A 2,065-nucleotide genomic window follows, 5' to 3' on the forward strand; every position below is an offset into this window, starting at 1 on the left:
GATTGCAGAAGGCAACCAATTGATGTGTTTCTCTCACATCGATGTTTCTCTCTGTCTTTCCCTCTCTCTTCCACTCTCTCTTAAATTCAGTGAAAAAATATCCTGGGTTGAGGATTACAAAAATAATAATAAAAAAATAAATCCTCCTCCCCTCCGAGTCTGTCCCCTGAGCCTCTATCTTCCCCTCTCTGAGTCTCTACCTCCAGTCTCTACCTTTCCCTCTCTAAGTCTCTGCCCCCCATCTCTAGCCTCCTGTGCCTCTGAGTGTCTGTCCCCCAGTCTCTAGCCTCCTGTCTGCCTGTCTAGCCTCTTTGTCCCTCATTTCTGTCCGGCCTCTATCCTCGCATCCGAGTCTCTGTCCCCCATTCCCATCTACCAGTCTGTTGTCTCCCTCTTCCTGGGTCTCTCCAGGCCTCTCCGGTCCCTCCCTCCTCACACCCCCCAGGGCCCTGGAGGATGGTGGCGGGGTCTCCTCACTGATTTCAGTGTCCAGGAGGCCCTTAAAGGCAGCCTCGAAGGCCTCCTCACACTTCTCCACTTTCCGGCCTGCCACCCCCGCGAAGGTCTGGCAGATGCGGATGCGCTCGCTGTAGGATGTGAAGCAGAGGAGACAGGCCCAGGCTGGGGCCCCGAAGACCGCGAGGGCCACCAGGGCGCAGGGCACAGCGCTGCCTGCAGCCAGCTGGGCCATCGCAGAGGGGGCTCGGCCTGGGAAGAAGCCGGTGACCTTTGTGAGGTCACTGTGGGACAGGGGAGGGGCCTGTGGTCTGAGGTCAGAGGCCCGATTTCTTTTGCGGGTCAGATGTCAGGCGTGGGGTTGCAGGGAGGAAGGAGAGAGGGGTCAGGGGTCAGGTGTCGGGCCTGCAACCTTCAGGCTGTGGTTGGGCCGGATGCCAGGCTCCCAAGAACCTCACCTGTGATCCTGGACGTCCTCACAGGTTAAAGGGTCTCAGGGACCCAGAGGCCGGCAGTATGGTGTGCGGTGGCCCGACAGGCCCCGGGGAGTCGGGGCGGGGTGTGTGTGGGGGTGAATCAGAGAGAGACGCTGTGAGCGCCCCAGACAGAAAGTCAGACACGGGGAGACACCAGAACGCACAATGAGAGAGAGATGGAGAGGCCGAGGCCACTGTGCAGACACAAGGGAAGCGCAGGACACAGCCGCGATGGGAGACAGAGAAAGCAGACGGGGCGGGTTCTGGAGGGGAAAGTCTTAGCGGGAAGGGGAGGAGGAAACCAAGGAACAAGGACAGGAGAGGCAGCCCTGCTCACTGCTGCTCCTCCTCCCAGGGTCCCTGCGGCAGGCAGGCAGCCCCCCAGGAGCCGATCTCCGTGGGTGTCCTCCTCAACTATACAACCTCCTACCTCAGCCCGGGGGGCGCGGCAGGTGGACAGACAGACGGATGGACGGACAGACGCGGGAGGGGGGTCCCCCTCCCCCGAGGGCCAGGGAGGGTGGGGAGGGCCGGGGAGGCCCCCGCTGCGATGGTGAGCCCCCGACACGGACCCACAGACACGAGCTTGTGTGCGGCGAAGGCCCCGCAAGGTCGGTTCTACGGGTGGGTGCCAGGACCCAGGAATGCGGGCCCCCGGCCCCCTCCTCCCCAAGGAACCCGGGAATCAGTCCCGCAGGCAGCCCGGCTTCCCGGGTCAGAGGAAGCCTCACCTGTTGGGGAGTTTGGCCCCTGGGACCAGGGGGCTCCCTACCCACCTGTCAGGCGCAGGAATCCAGCATCTGGCGGAGGCGGCCCAGGGGACACAAAAGCTTCAAAGTGTCTCTGGGCCTCTTCTCCCCTCTCTCCTCCCTTCACAAGGAGGCAGCTCTGATCCCCGAGCTCCAGCCCTGCCCCAGGCCTCGGCCATCTCGGTCCCGGGGCCCAGGGACCTTCAGCACTCCCCCTTCCACCTCCCCCACATCCCCCCCATTTTGCAGGTGAGCCTCAGGGAGTTTCAGGGGCTTGGCCCCTGGAAGTGGGGGGAGGGGGCGGCTTCCCAGGTGGGCGGCACCCAGCACCCACCCTCCCAACCCTCTGGGCTCAGAGTCGGGGGCCCCTGGGGGCTCTCCCTC

The 2,065-nt window shown here is 63.5% G+C and overlaps 1 protein-coding gene across 1 annotated transcript in view; it reads right to left on the reverse strand.

Annotated features, from left to right (window-relative positions):
• LOC106726074 (sperm acrosome membrane-associated protein 6-like) overlaps window positions 1–1,328 on the reverse strand; it is a 6,675-nt gene extending 5,347 nt beyond the window's left edge. The window contains exon 1 of the mRNA XM_014539635.1: window positions 478–1,328. Coding sequence (XP_014395121.1) covers window positions 478–691 — 214 coding nt within the window. The 5' untranslated portion in view covers window positions 692–1,328. The remainder of the gene's footprint in view (window positions 1–477) is intronic.
• Between the last annotated feature and the right edge of the window lie 737 nt (window positions 1,329–2,065).

This window comes from Myotis brandtii, unplaced genomic scaffold (genome assembly GCF_000412655.1).
Source record: "Myotis brandtii unplaced genomic scaffold, ASM41265v1 scaffold2239, whole genome shotgun sequence".
NCBI classification, from domain to species: domain Eukaryota; kingdom Metazoa; phylum Chordata; class Mammalia; order Chiroptera; family Vespertilionidae; genus Myotis; species Myotis brandtii.